Here is a 16,196-nt window from a genome sequence, read left to right as displayed (position 1 = left end):
ATGGGAGTTTCCCAGTCTCCGACAAAAGTGGTGGTGGCAGTAGAGGGTTAGTTGCGTAACTAACTCGACCCGGTAACAAGCGCATTCAGGCTGCAGGCACCGATTGTAGTCCATTAGCTGGGCAATCGCTGTGTAGGGTGCAGCTGGGTGGGGCCTTGTTACGCGCGTCACACCACGGTTTTGGATCGGCCGGCCCTTCGGTCACGAGTTTGGTGAGAAGGTCTGGGGTCTGGCGCCGTGGGCGTGACATATTACTGTTAGTCGCGGCTGTGCGATTGTCGCCTGTTGGTGGCGGCGACCGCGGGTCGTGACACTGCCCACGGGCAAACAGCTGGATTGAGGTTAGGCACAGGTATTTGGGGGGGGGTTGGGGAAGCTGAACATGAAATGTTTTTTTACCTTAATGCAGAGAATGCATTAATGTTAAAAAAAACAACAAAACCTGCCTTTACAACCACTTTCAGCTGTTAACCGGTTGGCCTTTTTGTGAACATAACCTTTCTCTTTTGCTGACTATCTTAGACGTTGGTCACAGGCTGAAGTCACACTGGACGGACAGTTATCGGAGAGTTTAACCGCAGCGATTCCAACTGTGCAATCTGACTGCAGTAGAAGGCGGTGTGGTGCATTATTCAGCTCTTTTTTTTCTAAAAACTTTATTTGAAGTGCATAAAAGTGATACTTCATTCATGTCACTGCACAGCTGCATGGTATGCTGCATTACTTTACAGTGACATGTGATCCTTTATGGTGCACTGCAATAAAATACAAGCATGTCTGTATTTTATTGCAGCTCACTGCACGGCTATTTTCTGTGTGTCCTGGCAGTGACTTGCGTTTGACAGTGCGGTTAAATCCTGGTTGCCATACATAGTGTAAATTAGCCCCAATTTCTCTTGTTTTCAGCTTAAGCTAACGACAGATGAAGTCCAGGATGTTACACAATTTATCTGCCTTTTCCCCAGAGGCCGCAGCAAAAAATGTTATGGGGGGTGTTTTTCAAAGTGATTTCTTGTTAATATTTTTGAAAAGCCTGGTCCTTCAGTGTTTTCACCATATTTAAGTATTATGAAGTAATTTTAATGAAAGACATGTTTTCTTTCTTTACAGTGCGTTGTAATTGGTTTACAATCCACTGGGGAAGCTCGTACTCGGGAAGTGATGGATGAAAATGATGGTCATCTTGACCACTTTGTGTCTGCTGCAGAGTGAGTATGATAATGTGGCCATAAAGCATTTAATATTATATTCAGCAGCAGAGTAAGCATAAAAATATAACTTTGCATAGTAATACTGCAGACTAAGTAAAGGACATACACTAGTTTTTCAAACTAATGTTTGTAACAAGAATTATATGAACATTTGCACAAATAAAGTCCATTTGGCAGCTCGAGGAATGTCATTCGAAGTAGTTCAAAATTTTGTTTGCTTTCAACATTTGATTGTGGAGTAATTTTTCCGAACGAAATCGCATTCACTGTTAGAAATTTTGCATCTCGCTGCTTCAGATTTTCTTATCACTACCATATAAAACAAACAATGATTTGACCCATCAATGATTGAAAATGTTCTTTTAAAAAATGTTCGTTTTAGGCCTGGTTCACACCATTGCAAGTACAACAGTGCATGAGCTAATGCACATTTTATACACAACGTGCGCTGCTTTAGGGCAGCCCACTCAATAAAATCAAGCCAAGGAAGTGCTTGTGCCTTTTTTAAACACTCAAAGCACCATAACATGTGGCTTGTTACCATGTGTTCTGGTGCCTAAAAACACGTTGGCCTTGGCAAGGCACGTTAGAGTGCTATTAGGAATGAATGACACTGCAGCACAACTACAATAAGGATGCAGTTTTGTGCACACTGGGAATGCAGTCTATTTTGCGCACCTTCCTTCTGCACATAGATGTGTCTCTGAACATGATACATTGTATTACTGTATGGGTTATTGTAGTATAATGAGCTACAGTGAGCAGGATAATACTAATCACATGTGAAATAAGTATGCGAATAAAAAAGAGTGGTTAATATCTTATTGTCTATACACCAGGTATACCAAATATGAAAGATAACTGCCGATTAATTGTACATAAATTGTACATTGTAATACAGTATCTCAAGAATATGGAGCTTTTTGTAGAAACATTGGTAACTAAATTATTTATTTCCTTAACATTGCAGAGGTGTGTTTAAGTCTTTGATCGTGAAACACTTTCCTTCAAATAAGAGGAAGCGAGAGAAGGGCATGCTGAAAAGGAAAAGTGAGTACAGGTTTCTAGTTTTTACTTTAATTGTCAGTGGAAATTTTCTGTTTTAAAGAGGAACTTCAGTTAAAAAAAAATAAATAAAAGTCAAATACTGTTGTTGCTGACTTTTAATATGCAAACATTTACCAGTCCAGGGATCCACCCCTGTATTCACCCACGCTGGTTCCTCGTTGGTCTTTGGGTTTCCAAAACTGCCATCTTGACTGTAGAAAGCTGGCTATGACATCCCGATGCTTCACAGCTTGCTCCCTGCTGTTCTTTCTTGCAGGTGTACAAGTGATGTGTCCCAGGTGGTTGAGGTGTGGAACTGAGATTACCTCTCAGAAATTGGTACCCACTCCCTTTAGAAAAAAAAAAAAGTTTCCAATACAGGTTGGGGGGGGGGGGGGGAATAATCAGCGAAACTTTCTTTTGTAAGATGTTATTCCCTCATACTGTGTAGTATGGTCTAGCTTTATGTTTTCAATTCTATTTTCTATTTATTTTTCAATTTTTTTTGTAAGGACGAGGTAAACCACGCACTGGAAAGTTTTCACGTTGTGACCTTGCTGGATTAATACGCATCAGTGAGGAAAGCAGCTCTGATTCTGAAGGCGTGCTGGACAGTGACTCTAATTCCTCCCCAGAGTCCCTGCAGGATAATGATGATGTCATCTTTGTAGAACACACCTTAAATGGGTTGACAATACCTGACCGTGGTAAGAACATAATGGGAATCTGTTTCATTATAGCATTTTGCTTTTTCACAAATAAAATTGAATATGTCAGTAGTGTCCAACTTAAAAGGGTCCAAGGGTCACATGCCTTGGTGAAGGAGTTTTAGAAATTTATAGGTTAGTGAAATTCTGTACTTTATTTTTATCTTTTCGTAGGCCCAGAACAGGTTGAACAAATGAAGATGGATCTTCTGGCCAAGGTGGAAGAATTAGGCAAGGAGCTGCCTCTTAACACTTTGGACATGCTTATAGATCAGTTTGGAGGTCCAGAAAAAGTGGCTGAGGTATGTTTATTATGTCATCCTAAAACATGCCATAACCTTCCATTTTTTTTAAGAGTCATGTAAGTCTCTGTTCCTTAGATGACTGGCAGGAAAGGTCGTGTGGTTCGTCGTAGTGATGGATCTCTTGGATTTGAATCCCGAGCTGAGCAGAATTTATCGATAGATAATGTCAATTTAAGGGAAAAGGAACGTTTTATGAATGGGAGCAAGGTAATGTTACGTATCATTCTGCTATACTGATAATCTATAGTTTGATCTCCACTTTAGTGATGCGTTGTCTTTTTTAATTGTTACACATTAAGCTGGTGGCAATTATTTCTGAAGCGTCGAGTTCAGGTATTTCACTACAAGCTGACCGGCGAGTACCAAATCAACGTCGACGGGTACACATGACACTGGAACTGCCGTGGAGTGCTGATAGAGCCATACAACAGTTTGGTGAGTTATGTATGGTTTTTTATGGTTTGGTAAATTAATATCTCCATATTAATTGTTTTATTATTACTTTCCGTCTGTGTCCCTGTTCATAGTCTCTCTTGCTATAATAAAACCATCTTCCCATGATTTCTAGGTCGTACTCACCGCTCTAACCAGGTATCTGCTCCTGAATACGTTTTTCTCATATCAGAACTTGCTGGAGAGAGGAGGTTTGCTTCTATTGTGGCTAAGAGACTGGAGAGCTTGGTAAGTACAGTATATATTTTGTAATCCTGTATACAGTATAATAGAGTATAGATTTTGTTCAAACAAAATAGAAAATTCTTATTGTACAGGACACAGACAACTTATTCATAGCTCATGGGTAATAGGCTCATAACCTTCAAGGTGAATGCATACTGGCAAGCTTTTAAGGACACACCCCACTGGGGCATGAGAATCTGTGTGTCCCCAATTTTTTTCTAGTGTCTGAAGGTGATGGGCCTCCTCTCCTTCCCAGAGTTTTTTTACTTTTTCTTTTATATTCTTCTCTTTTACAAAGGGTTTTATTATAGAATAAGCAGAGATAAACAAACATTCAAGAAGCATATACATTGACCAAAACTTATGTGACATACAGGGCATTTGAGAAACATTTCAGAATATGTACTGGTAGGAGCATAAGCGTAAACTAAATATTTTAGTGCCTTGAAAAAGAAGAAAGGGAAAAAGGGGGTAGAGAAAAAAAAATAGAAGGAGAGTGAGGGGGAAGTAATGAGCAAACAATTGGAGGTCAATGACAATGCAAACTCTAAGAGAAGTTTTTGCTATATCAGCGCATAGAAAACAGGAGAGGCAGGAAGGGAAGCCTTTCCAGAGGTTAATATATATTCCAATACATTCCAGACATTGGGCTCTCAATGGAGTCCGGGTTGCCTAGGTAGCATTGCAGATGTAGCACTCAAAGCAATGAACACAATCATTACAATTGGCATAGGGACAGAGTGGACAGAAGAATAGAGAGAAGCCATCAATGAAAAGACGAGGACAAACATAAAAAAAAAAAAAAAAAAAAAAGACAGGGACAATCACAAAAGGGCTCTAGGGCAGACGCAGCAGAATCGATCCTCGTATCGACAAAAGGGACTGGTCAAATCTCGAAGGCTGGGCTGTATCCAGCCAGGGACGCCATACCCGCAGGAATTTTGGATGGGTATCCAACAGTATAGCCGTCAATTTTTCACTGACCATTATGAAATTCATCCGGTTTTTGACAGCCTCGAAGCTGAGGAGAGGAGTCTTCCTGGCCCTCGCGATTGTCAATTTAGTAGCCATAAATAAATATGATGCCAGCTGCCGTTCAGGGCGAAGAAGGCTCTCCAATGGTTTAAATAGGAGCGCTTCGTACGGGTTACGCTTTGTCTGCGTGAAACATAGTGTGGAGAAGGGCATAAACCCTAATCCACAATCTGCTAACTTTAGGGCAAGTCCACCAGATGTGAACCATAGTACCCACTTGTTGGCACCCCCGAAAGCATTCCGGAGAGTATGTAGGAATAAAACTAGCTAGACGAGCAGGTGTATAATACCATCAATAAAGAATTTTGTAGGCATTTTCAAGAATGATGACGTTCCTAGAACATTTAGATAGTGCTTGGGTCATGGTCTGCCAATCCTGTAGGTCCAAAGTCCCTCCAAGTTCCGACTGCCAACGTTGATGATAGGAACAGACCAGAGGGGTTCTATAGGAAATAATGGAAGAGTAGACCAAAGAGATCAGGCCCGGAGCATGGGGTCTATGTCTGCACTGGCTTTCAAAGGGGGTTAGACGGTAAGGTCCCGAGTGCATCCGTAATAGTGTATTAATAAAGTGACGGAGTTGAAGGTAGCCAAAGTGTTCCCGTAAAGGGATGTTATAAGAAGAGCACAAAGTTTCAAAGGTGAGTATTCGGGTAGGAGATAGTAACGAATGTACATCATAAAAACCATGTGTTTGCCACCAAGAAAATTGCCTAGGATTGTCCCGGCCTGGAGGGAACAACGGGTTATGTAACAGACGTAGCAACGGCAAATGGGCAGAAATAAGGCCAGCGGAGTATTTAACAGAGTCCCATCTTTTATATTCTTCTCTTTTGTGTAGATGTCCTGGAATACATGAGTTCTAAAACAAATATTCAGAATGGCTCTAATCTCCATTCATATGCTTAGAATCTTATGGCTAAAAGTTTGGACAGAAGAAACTGCCTGTAAAGGCGCCTCATATGTATGCTCTTCCAGGGAAGACATCTGTTTGGTGAGGCACTTGACCAGTTGATAAAAGAGGTAACCAGTGGGAAGGTTTTTGCTTCCTCAGAAGTACTAAAACTGTCCTTATCAGTAGCCTCTAGGCATCTAAATGCAGAGCACCTGTATGCTCTAAGCAGGCTTCAACTTCTAAACCTTAAGTGCAGTACTTCTTTTCAGCACAAATCTTGGCCACTAGACAACCTTATCCTGAGAGATTTTTTTTGTCCTTGCAACTCTCAGCAAATGTTCAAAAGACAATTCAGCCGCTCCAGGTGTTTGGCTGGGTGATCAATTACAATAAATTTTGCTCTCCAGTTTTCCTTATGCTTGGAATACTTTGATCTAATCCTAGATATATCCTAAGCAAAGGTCTTTTTAAAAAAAAAAAAAAAAAAAAAAGTTTCTCGAAGATCTCTTGCTCAGAAACTGGGATCCAAGTGCAGTAAGATGTGCCATGAGAGTTTTGGGTCTAATTCTGGCCTCCTTTGAGGCAGTACCTTTTGCCTAATTCCACTCAAGAACTCTTCATCTAAACATTCTATCAGCATGGGGTAAGCGGGCCCTTTTCATGGACCTACCCATGCTCTTATTCAGCCAAACAAGAACTTGTCCTGGTGGATCACCACTTTAATTTTAACAGGGAAAAATCTTTTCTTTCCTACAATTGGAAAGTTCTTAAAACAGATGAAAGTATCAGCCTATCAGGCTGCGGTGAAGTCTTCCAATTGATGATAGTTCAGGGAACATGGTTGAAAGAAGAATCCAAACTCCCTATCAACATCTTGGAGCTCAGGGCTGTCCGGTGTCCCTTTTAGCACTGGAACCCCCTTCTAAAGAAACATTCAGTTCAGATGCATTCAGACAATACCACACATTGGCATACTATATGTCAACCATCAAGGGGGCAAGAGGAGCCTGGCTGCTTTGGAGGAAAGGAACCAGATTTTCTTATGGACAGAAATTCACTGCCCAGTGATTTCTGCAGTCCACATCCCAGGAGTGGACAACTTGCAGGTGGATTATATTAGCCAACATTGCTTGGACCAAGGGCTGAGTGGCATCAGCCCACAGCGGATTTTAGCCCATTGTCGGCTGAAAATGGGTCACAGGAGTGTAGAACGAATTGCACTTCTGTGACCTACTGAAGTTCATCCAGACGTGTTCAATCTGATATGCCAAAAATGGGTAACTCCAGATGTGGACATCCTAGCTTCCAGATACAAGGACAAACTACCGCTGTTTGTAGCCAGAACCAAGAATCCTATTGTTTTGGATGCTCTAGTTACCCCCTGTTCTCAGTTCAGACTAATCTATGCCTTCCCCCCACTAAGCATTATGCCTTACCTGCTCCACAAAATAGAGCAAGAGAAGAAGACAGTAATTCTACTGGCACTGAACTGGCCCAGATGACCCTGGTACATAGACATACTCAGACTTCTACAGACAACCCCTAGCCTATTCCCAAAAGGCCAGATCTGCTATCTAAAGGTCCTCTATTCCACCCTGTTTCACAGTCTCTGGTTTTAAGGGATAGAGATGGCCATTGAAACCCAGGTTTTAAAGGATTGAGGGGGTTCTGAGTCTGTGATTCCTACCACTATCAGGAAGATCTGTTAACAAATCTGGAAATCTTACTTTGCCTGGTGTGAGCGCAATCAGTTCAGACCCAGAGATTACTCTGTGCCTCACATTCTGGCCATCCTTCAAATCGGTCTTGACCTTAATCTAGCTGTTAGCACCCTGAAAGGGCAGTCATCAGCCTCATTTATCATCTTTCATTGTTCTGCCATCCTTGTACGCTGCTTAAAGCATCCATAGGAATTCTCTACATTTTCTGTAAGTAGTCAGAGCCATTAGAGTGTATTTAACCACTTCAATACCGGGCACTTTTACCCCCTTTCTGCCCAGGCCAATTTTCAGCTTTCAGCGCTGTCGCACTTTGAATGACAGTTGCGCAGTCATGCAACACTGTACCCATACGAAATTTGTATTATTTTTTTCACACAAATAGAGCTTTCTTTTGGTGGTATTTAATCACCACTGAGTTTTTTTTTTTTTGCTAAATAACCCTGAAACTTTTGAAAAAAAAAAACATTTTTCTTCACTTCTGTTATAAAATTTTGCAAATAAATAAAATTTCTTCATAAATTTAGGTCAAAATGTATTCTGCTACATTTGAAAATACCCCAAATTAGTATATATTATTAAGTCTGTAGGAAAGTTAGAGTCCACAAACCAAGGTGTATATATATATATATATATATATATATATATATATCGGAGAAAGGATCAATCCTGATGTACTGACGACCCATCTCATACATATACAAACGAATGCAAATAATAATTTTTTTTTTCAGATTTTTTTATTACATTATTTTTTGGTTTTTTTACTATTTTTCAACACACTGTGACTAAAGCAATACAGTGTTACCATAGTAACATTAAACTACTCTGGGCAAGTGATCAGGATTTTTTTTTTTTTTTTAACACATTATGATTGCTAACACCAATGTATTTCAATGATATTTGCAATCATCGTTCCAGAATGAAACTGATTCATTCAGTCTTTTGTTGTGATTAGTTGTGATTGGGCAAAGCTCATCACATGATACAGATGGGCTGTGATTGGCCCTGTCTGTATCATGTGACTGCTTTGACCAGTCACAGCTAACAACATAATTATTTACAATGGATGGCATGACAGGAAGCCATCCATTGTATACAATTGACATGTGATCTGCTGTGATTGGTCACATGACACTGGCAACGGGCTGGTGTAGCGATATGTCATCACCTGTGTCCCGTGGACACAGCCACTGACAGATCGCGCTGCTGCACGGCCCCGTGGCCGCATAAGCGGCTTGTTTTGACAGGACATCATATGACGCCCAGTCACAACAAGCTGTGTCCCGCCTGGTCATCATTCTGCTATAGGCCGGGTGGGAAGGTGTTAAAAGCTACTGTTTACATTAGACAAATAGATTCCTTATTTGTTCTTTCTTCTGGTCCTCACAAGGGTCACCTTGTTTGAAAATCCACCATTGCATGGTGAATCAGGAATTTGACTACAAAAGTCTGGTCTTAAAAACCTCTTCTTGCGCTGTTACACGCCCAACCCACCAGATCTGTTGGAGTATCCTGTGCCTTTAGGCACCAAGCCTTTGTTGCCCAACTATGTAACATTGCCACCTGATCTTCTGTCCATACTTTTTAAAAGTTTTACTAGGTGGTTGTCAAATCTTTTGCAGCAGCTTGAACATGGGCCTTTAACCCCTCTTGTTTTTTTGGCCTGTTGGCACACTTTCCTTTGCCTACCCTTGTATTCATTACCTAGAGACGTCCCATGGTGTATGAATAAATCACCTGTGTCCTGTACTGAGTAATTAAGATCTGAGAAATTTTGACTTGCTTGTATATTCAGTATTATGAAGTATAGTACAGGACACAGGACACCCTTCATAAATTCTCCTTGTTGATCTGCATTGCCTGCCCCGAAACAGAGGACTCATGAAATGGAGTAGGGTTATATGGAAGGCACCCCAGTGGATATCTCTTTAAAAGCTTGCTGGTGTCCAGTCACCTGAAGGTACGAGCCTATAACTCATGGTGTATGAATAAGTTGCCTGTGTCCTCTACTGTACTCCAGGATATGGAATTTACAGGTAAGTCAAAATTCTTCTGATTCTGTTCTGCTTCTCATTACATCACCTAATGGAATCTGTTTAAACAGGGTGCACTTACTCATGGGGACCGGAGAGCCACAGAATCCAGAGATCTCAGCAAGTACAACTTTGAGAACAAGGTTAGTGGGACTGCTCTTCATAATGGGCTGTTTACTTAAAGCCTAATTTTAGTGAAAAAAAAAAAAATCAGCACAATGGACATTACTTACAAGTCAGTAGGATATGCTGCAGCCTTCTGTTAGCTGAGGGAGGTGTGACAGGCACTCATCAAGAGTGCCTGACTATGCCTACCCTTTCTGCCCACCCCCATCATTCATAGAAGCTTCTATCAACCCCACCCCACATGAAGATTGCAGTAGTAGGGGAATCGATGGAAGAGGCTTTAAGCTAATAAAGGAGACAGCAGCAGAGCAGAAGCACAAAGGGACACATCTAATGACTGTACATTAGGTCCCTTGTTCTGATTTTTGTGTTTTGTGTTTTTTCCATTTTACTAAACTTGGATTTACATTTAGGAGTTGACTTTGTTAGGTCTAAGGAAAATAACAGATCTATGGTCCAAACACAGCACAGGAAGCTGCAGAGAATGCTCTGCCATAGCCAGTTATTTATATTCTTGTTGTTTGTGTTCCTCCTCTTGCAGGCATTATTCTATGTGTAAAATACAAGTGTGATTTAGAGTGTTGATTTAGTTTTTTTATGGTTGTTTGAAAATTCTGTTGTTAAATTGCTTTTTCTATCTGTGTAGTATGGGTCAAGATCACTGGAACAGATATTATCAGCTATCCTGAACCAGACACAAAGGGATGTGCCTCCTCCACAGGGATACCCAGGAGGCCCTGCTACTTTCTTCCAGGGTAATTTTTAGTGAAACTAAATTCACTCTTTATTTAATCTATTGGCTTGTCTCTCCATAAGTATAAAACTCAAAAACCAGTACGTGTAGATATGTCAAAATAACTAGGTTATAGCTAACTAGGGGAAAAATATAGCTCTGTGTGTATATACACACGCTTTATCTGTAGCTTCTCCGTTAATTTAATTTACCAGATTAGGAAAGTGTGTGTGTGTGTGTGTGTGTGTGTGTGTGTGTGTGTGTGTGTGTGTGTGTGTGTGTGTGTGTGTGTGTGTGTGTGTGTGTGTGTGTGTGTGTGTGTGTGTGTGTGTGTGTGTGTGTGTGTGTGTGTGTGTGTGTGTGTGTGTGTGTGTGTGTGTGTGTGTGTGTGTGTGTGTGTGTGTGTGTTTATATCCTTTATTTACATTTTTCAGTACAAAAAAAGAACAACCTTATACACAAAAACATAACATATACATGAATTCCATTTTACATCACCTTATCCCATTCCAACCACCCTCCCCTCCCCCCCCTCGAGTTGCCCCTATCCACATCCCCTTGCCTAATCTCTATCTCCTCTCATACTTCTCTATCTATATCTATGTCCCTTCCCTCCCACGTCCACTATCCCTTTCAAATACTCTGTCGAACTCTCTCTCTAAACTTTTCCCCCTAAACTCCATACCTGTTCCGGATATCTTTTAGATGTTTTAAAGTCTAACCAAATACTCCACGTTTTCCTGAATTTTTCTATTTTATCCTCCTCTATACGATATAACTTTTCTATCCTATAGATATTTTTAGCTCTATTTATCCAGTCATTTATTCTTAATGGCTTCGGAGCTTGCCAGAACTTGGGAATCAAGCCCTAAGCCACACTGATTAAATGATATAATACACTGTTTTTATGCAGTTTCACTGTAGGCTCGAAATTATAAAATAAACGCATCCACGGGTCTTTCTGTATGGTGATCCCATATATTTCCTGAATATATTGGATTATTTCTTTCCAGTAGTCCTTTATTTTTGGACAATCCCACCATATATGTGCCATTGTTTCCTTATTCCCACATCCTCTCCAACATAAAGGTGAAACATCTACTTGTTGCTTATGTGCCACACTCGGTGTAATATACCATCTCGCCAAACATTTGTATTTAATTTCAACTGTGCTCATATTCATTACCTCATGTGATAATTTAAATATTTAATTTTTTTGTTGCTCATTCAATTCTGTTCCAAGCTCCTTTTCCCATTTTTCCAAGAACAAGGGAGGATCAGCTCCTTCCATATCTATGAGAATCTTATAGATCTTAGAGGTGACTTGTTTTGGAACTATATTTAGGTTCAACAATTTTTCTAATGGATACAGATCGTCTGGCATTCTCAGTGGTTGTGGGAACCTTGAAACAAAATAACCTAATTGAAAATACCGCCACTCATCTAATGTGACAATTAAATCGTTTTTCTTTAAATCTTAAAAAGCATGCAATTTCCCTTTATTTAATATATCTTTCAAATGTGCATTTTTATCTTTAATCCATTTCCCGGAAATATTGTCCTTCCCTGGGGGGAAAATACCCCACTAAGGTGGTCAATACTGAATTATATTTCCATCCCTTTTGTTTATAAATTATATCCCACTTAAAACTTTCTTTGCCAGTGGACTAATATTCACATCCAATATACGGAATTTATTTGGTATCCAAACAATCTTCCCTAACTGTGCCTTACTCAAAAACCCTTCCATATTTACCCAACCTTTTGCTTGTGCATTATATGTCCAATCCACTATTCGTGATAATATTACCACTAAATAATATTTCCTAAAATCAAATAAGGCAAACCCAAACCCCCATTCCCTTTTCTCCTACACAAAACCTCATAATTAAATCTCGGTTTCATATTTGCCCATATGAACCCGAGCATCATCTTCTTTATTATTCCAAATAAAGACCCTGATAGATGCACTGGGAGCATATGAAACTTATACAGGATTTTTGATACTATCACCATCTTTACCAGGTTTATACGACCTATCCAGGAGGCTCCTCCCTTTGCAAGTCTCCCCAGCTCATCCTTTATTTCATTTATTAATGGAATATAATTTGCCTGGTATAGGCCTTTTATTGAAGGAGTTAATTTTATTCCCAGGTAGCCTATTTCCTTTTCCATCCAAGTAAATGCAAAATCTTTTTGTAAGCTCAACTTCTCTAGCTTTGAGATATTGATGTTTAAAATCTCTGACTTTCCGGGGTTTATTTTCAAATTTGATAGCTCGCCATACTGTTTTAAAAGTCTCATTTAATTAGGCAACGTTATCTAGGATTTACAGTATAGAATAACATATCGTCTGCATATGCGGCTACCTTATGCTCCACTTCCCCTATCTTTATTCCAGCTATATCAACACACTTTCTTACCCTTAAAAGGACAGGTTTCATAGATAAATAACAACAAAGGAGAGAGTGGACATCCTTGTCTAGTACCATACATTTTTAAAAAACTGAGAGAGGGATCCTTTGACCTTAACCAGTGCTGACAGACCATTTAGAGCCCTTTTTATCCATTTTAACATTTTAGGCCCAAGGCCTCTAACGTATCAAACATGAATCCTCAGTCGACCCTATCAAACTCCTTTTCAGCGTCAATCGACAGGAATATTGTTGGCTGTTTCTCTCTCTTTGTAAGAGGAGCAATAATCCCAGGCCATTGTCTCTTCTTTCTCTCCTGTTGATGAATCCTACCTGATCCAGGTGTATCAGCTCCTTCAATCTAGTTGCTAATACCTTACCATACAATTTTGTATCAATGTTTAGTAAAGATATGGGCTTATAACTAGCACACTGTGAGCTAAGTACTTGGGTTGTTGGGCAACTTCATTCCCTGTTTCTGCTGGTTTTGCCACAGCAGGGGTTAACACTGTGGGACTGAGAGCTGACGTTCTCACTGGGTGGAGTGTCACACATGCTCTCGCTTTCTTTCTTGCCATACAGCTTTGCGGAATCATTTTCCCACTGTTGCTCCTGCGTGCGCAGAGCAAATCAAAACTTTGAACTTTGATCTATTCCTGCTGCCCCCCTACAATGACTTTCATCACCTCTGGCTGTCTGACTTTCACCTGCCAGCAGCTGTCTGGGTTTGGCCTTGCCACTTACCCTGAGTCTGTATTTTAACTTACCACCTTATGATCGATTTCTGATTCTAGACCTGGGATGTTCCGCTGTAGCCTCCAGAATCATTTAATCCTCTACTCTTAGAAGTCTGTACTGTCTTTGGACTCCTCTTTGATTTCATCAGTTGTGACTGGACCCCTCTCAGCTGTGTTTTTATTTGCGTTCATGCAAGATTATTATGTGTCAAATCAGTCCGTTACTTGCTGACTTTGATTGCAGTGGCCAAAAGTGTTCTCCTGTGCATCTACAGCATATTCTTTATATGATTTGCCTGCAGCCTCAACAGAGGCTTCCAAGCCACAAGTTGTTTGCTCCCCCTAAACACCTGTTAACTTTTACAGTGCCTTGAAAAAGTATTCATACCCCTTGCAATTTTCCACATTTTGTCATGTTACAACAAAAAAACGTAAATGTATTTTATGTGATGGTCAACACAGAGTGGCGCATAATTGTGAAGTGTAAGGAAAATGATAAATGGTTTTCAAAATTTTTTATAAATAAGTATCTGAAAAGTGTGGCATGCATTTCTATTCAGCCCCCTTGAGTCAATACTTTGTAGACTCACCTTTCGCTGCAATTACAGCTGCAAGTCTTTTTACGTATGTCTCTACCAGCTTTGCACATCTAGAGAGTAAAATTTTTGCCCATTCTTCTTTGCAAAAAAGCTCAAGCTCTGTCAGATTGGATGAAGTGCATCTGTGAACAGCAATTTCCAAGTCTTGCCACAGATTCTCAATTGGATTTAGGTCTGGGCTTTTTTTCCACCACACATAGTGTTTTTCTTTTAGAGCAAAAATTCAATTTTGGTCTCATCTGACCAGAGCCCCTTCTTCCACATATTTTCTGTGTCCCCCGCATGGCTTCTCACAAGCTGCAAATGGGACTTTTTATGGCTGTCTTTCAACAATGGCTTTCTTCTTGCCACTCTTCCATGAAGGCCAGATTTGTGGAGTGTACAGCTAATTGTTGTCCTGTGGATAGATTCTTCCACCTGAGCTGTGGATCTCTACAGCTTCTCCAGAGTTGCTTGGCTGCTTCTCTGATTAATGCTCTCCTTGCCCAGCTTGTCAGTTTAGGTGGATGGCCATGTCTTTGTAGGTTTGCAGTTGTGCCATACTCTTTCCGTTTTCGGATGATGGATTGAATCAGCAGCATGCATGTCATGACTGTTTGGTCTGTTGGTTTTATCACCTTCCTGCCACTGGTCTGGATCTGAACCTGGCTGTCAGTACTATCTAGGATTAGGTTTCTGCCCTTTCCATTTTGTTTCAGAGATCGTTGGCCCCTCACTCTTTAATTTAGACTTTTTGTACAAGGGTTTTTCTATATAGCTCCCCCCATCCATTCCCCAGTGACTCTGGTATCTGAATCTGGTTCCCTTTGTTCTTCAGAAACTGCTGTTTAAACCCATTACAGACATTTCTCGCTCTACTCTCACCTGAAGTCAGTGACTGAACTAGTGGCCTTACCCTTCAAGAAACACTTTTGTCTTTCACATAGGGACAGTATGGTTGTTAAAGAATATGTAAGCGCAACATTCATATTCCTGATACATGGCTGCTTTACCATGTACTTGTATGAAAAAGTATCCTGTTCTCTTTGTATTGCTTCCTTTGTGTGAAATACCTGGTGTTCTGCCATTCCTTCCGTTTTGCTTTTCATTTCCATTTTAAACTAAATGCGTTGTTTTACAAGGTGATGGTTTAGTTACAGTATACTTATGGGCCAGAACTTCCTTCTTCCCTAGGGTAATTTCTGCCTTTTACCTCAACAAAGAGATTGTTCTTCCGTCCCTCGCAATAATACTACTTTTGGACATCACAGATGTTAAGGATTTCCTCGGTCCTCACGGACAAGGAAGACAATAGAATTTTTGTACTTGCTGTAAAATCCTTTTCTTGGAGTCTGTAGGGGATACAGGTCTTTGCTCCTTTGTATTTATGATCATGATTGAAGTATTGCTTTGCTGCAAAAATAGTGGGAGAGTTAATTCTAGGCTGGTTTATATTTTTTTTTGCCAATGTCCAATGCTCCTGTAGGCAACAGTATAACTAAATGATTAGGGACTTTCCTGTGTCCCTCAGTAGATTCCATTTAAAGTGATTATAAACCCTCACCTTGTGAAATAGCCCATTCAGTTTACAATAGAAATGAAAAGTAAACATTTGCTTATAGATAAATAAAAAATATATAAATACTTTTTTTTTTTTTTTTTAATTAGGGATCACATACCCTCAATTCTCAGCTGCATTAGAGCTGGGGGAGGAGAAACAGCATTACTCTGATCTTCCCAGTGAAAGGCTGTGTGTGCGCGTTGGCAGGGCGGGGGGGGGGGGGGGGTTCAGGACAAGTCTGATCATTGGAGGAGAGGGCAGGCTGAGTTCCCAGCATAGATGGAGAACTCACCACAGTGTTTCTCTTGCTTAGCGTGGTAATTTTTAATAGGAAAGCAGAGGGACTGGCAGGAACATGAGGGATTTCACGCAAAGAAGCAATACAAAGAGAACAGGATACTTTTTCATACAAGTA

General features: G+C 40.4%; 1 protein-coding gene across 2 annotated transcripts in view; it reads left to right on the top strand.

Moving 5' to 3' along the window:
* The window catches only part of SBNO2 (strawberry notch homolog 2), a 125,941-nt gene that overhangs the window by 86,175 nt on the left and 23,570 nt on the right, over window positions 1-16,196 (top strand). For both annotated transcript variants that reach the window (XM_089670076.1, XM_089670077.1), the window contains 9 exons: window positions 1,111-1,208; window positions 2,182-2,261; window positions 2,771-2,965; window positions 3,140-3,267; window positions 3,346-3,477; window positions 3,570-3,705; window positions 3,839-3,951; window positions 9,704-9,775; window positions 10,405-10,513. In XM_089670076.1, coding sequence (XP_089526202.1) covers window positions 1,111-1,208; window positions 2,182-2,261; window positions 2,771-2,965; window positions 3,140-3,267; window positions 3,346-3,477; window positions 3,570-3,705; window positions 3,839-3,951; window positions 9,704-9,775; window positions 10,405-10,513 — 1,063 coding nt within the window. The remainder of the gene's footprint in view (window positions 1-1,110; window positions 1,209-2,181; window positions 2,262-2,770; window positions 2,966-3,139; window positions 3,268-3,345; window positions 3,478-3,569; window positions 3,706-3,838; window positions 3,952-9,703; window positions 9,776-10,404; window positions 10,514-16,196) is intronic.

Source organism: Staurois parvus, unplaced genomic scaffold, assembly GCF_062004578.1.
Source record: "Staurois parvus isolate SC_StPar_1 unplaced genomic scaffold, SC_StPar_1.0 ptg000086l, whole genome shotgun sequence".
NCBI lineage: Eukaryota > Metazoa > Chordata > Amphibia > Anura > Ranidae > Staurois > Staurois parvus.
The sequence above is the reverse complement of the archived record's forward strand: the minus strand, read 5'-3'. Positions and strand labels throughout refer to the sequence as shown.